This window comes from Myotis davidii, unplaced genomic scaffold, assembly GCF_000327345.1.
Source record: "Myotis davidii unplaced genomic scaffold, ASM32734v1 scaffold937, whole genome shotgun sequence".
NCBI classification, from domain to species: domain Eukaryota; kingdom Metazoa; phylum Chordata; class Mammalia; order Chiroptera; family Vespertilionidae; genus Myotis; species Myotis davidii.
Genome location: NW_006288252.1, coordinates 203,851 through 205,978, shown reverse-complemented (window position 1 = coordinate 205,978; position 2,128 = coordinate 203,851). Strand labels below are relative to the sequence as shown.

General features: G+C 55.1%; 1 protein-coding gene across 3 annotated transcripts in view; it reads right to left on the bottom strand.

Annotated features, from left to right (window-relative positions):
* Positions 1 to 665: 665 nt before the first annotated feature.
* TBC1D14 (TBC1 domain family member 14) overlaps positions 666 to 2,128 on the bottom strand; it is a 69,310-nt gene continuing 67,847 nt past the window's right edge. For all 3 annotated transcript variants that reach the window (XM_006760108.2, XM_006760110.2, XM_006760109.2), the window contains one exon: positions 666 to 1,029. In XM_006760108.2, coding sequence (XP_006760171.1) covers positions 964 to 1,029 — 66 coding nt within the window. In that variant the 3' untranslated portion in view covers positions 666 to 963. The remainder of the gene's footprint in view (positions 1,030 to 2,128) is intronic.

The following is a 2,128-nucleotide window of genomic DNA, read 5'->3' as shown; positions in this document are numbered from 1 at the left end:
AGACTCACTCACACTCACTGTGCTGTCGGTGCCTGCACACTAATGAGTAGGGACACACACACACACACACACACACACAGACTCACTCACACTCACTGTGCTGTCGGTGCCTGCACACTAATGAGTAGGGACACACACACACACACACACACACACAGACTCACTCACACTCACTGTGCTGTCGGTGCCTGCACACTAATGAGCAGGGCAGGCTTGACACCCTGTGACTTAAAGGGAGACGGTGTCCATTCTGCTTCCATCGGCTTCAGGGTTGTCTCTGCCGCCTGGGGCCTTCTGTGTGCAGAGCTCCTCCTGCTCCCCTTCCCTCCATTGCCCCACAGGGGCCGGGCGACCTCTGGGAGCGCAGGGCTCCTGCTGGGCCTACGCGTGCATGTCAGCCCTGGCGCTGTGACTGTCAAGGCAACATGGTAAGACGTCACTCCGAGGGCAGGTGAGTCCCAGGGCGTCCACGAGAGCTCGTGTGCCTTAATGCATCTTTGGTAGGTCGGCTTTAACGACTGGACCTGTCTCTGGAGCGATTACCTCAGTAACGAAATCAGCAATCCCTTTCCTATCAAAATAGGTAACCATGGGCCAGTAACATCTCTGAGGTCTCCCAAACACCTTCTCATGCACCTCGGCTAAGAAAGACTACGCCCTGGCGGTAGTGACAGAGAAGCAGCGCGATTTAATTATGTTTGCTGGAAAAGGGGAGAGAACCGCCGCCCTACTTTTAAACCATGCAGTGTGCAGTGGTTGCCATGTCAATACTAGGTCATCATTCCACTGAGCTTCTTAAGGCTGAGCCTTGGTTTAATCCTTTAAAAGTTTTAAGGCCAACTGCAGTACCAGGAACCAAACAGGAAAACAGCCCCCGTTCTCAGCTGCCAGTGTGTCCGCCCCAAACAGCACGGGTGCGCTGGCAGCTCTGCTCCGGTGCTGAGCGCGAGTCCGCCTGCCGCCTCAGTGTCTGAGCGACGGGCTTCCTTTCTCCATCTCCCGGCTGTCCCTCTGCAATGCCGTCAGCACCTGGAATCACAGGGCACACACTGACCACAGGTCCCAGGGGCTACCTCCCCTCTGCTGCTCCACACCGGCACCCGCACACCTCTCCGATGTGGAGACCCTCAGGCCATCTCTGCACCAATGCCCTCCCACCCGTCCCACCAGCCACAAGGTGGGGTGCAGGGCTCTCCCTCACATCGCCCGTGCTCCCCACTATGAAGCAGCTGCCCCCTCCTTCCTGAGCTTCCCAAGGGACTGGGCTCCCTCCTCTCTGCTCAGTGCTTAGTTAACACCTTTGTTTTGTAAGTACTACTTCCCGCTGTGATTGCTTAGTGACAGCAATGACAACAGCTGTGGTTCTTGAATCCCTCCGATGCCAAGCAGAGCCCTCATCCACAGGCGCTCGCTCACAGCTGTTTACTCACACCGGCAGTGCAGGAAGGTACCCCCATCAAGGTAACCCCTATCGTAAGGCACCTGAGCAACAGCGCCCACAGATGTGACTTGCTCCCAAACAGCTCACCGGCTCAAACCCACATCTGTCTGACTTCCAAACCCAGGGACCCAGGGAGCACCGGTGCTGACCCACCAGCGGCCAGGCACCCGCCACTTTCCTTACAAGCCACAGGGAAAGCAGGAAATTTAGGTCTCAAAAGGGGGCACCAAGGACTGATGACAGATAAAAGCTGCCCCCACCTCTGCACAAACAGCACTGCCACCCAAACAAATACCCACCTGTTTGTAAAGCTCACCAGGTCTTCCCTCGGGTATAGCCTGTAGGACTGTGCCCAGACCACAATGCGCCCTGTTGGAGCTTTGTGGAACTCCATGGTGCTCACCACCACCCACAAGCAAGCTAACTCCTATCACTAGCCCACTATGGTGTCCAATAAACTTTGACCTCATTTTAACCAGTAATTTTTACTTAGTTCCTGAAGTATATGAAGCAAAATGTCAGATCTGGGTTTAATCCTTCCCTCTTTGTGTGTGTATGTGTGTGTGTGTGTGTGTGTGTGTATGTATGTATATGGCGGGGGTGGCAGTGTGTGTGGCTGTGTGTGTGTAGGGTATGTGTGGCTGTGGGTAGGTGTGTGGGTGTTGTCTGTGTGTATGGGGTTGAGTG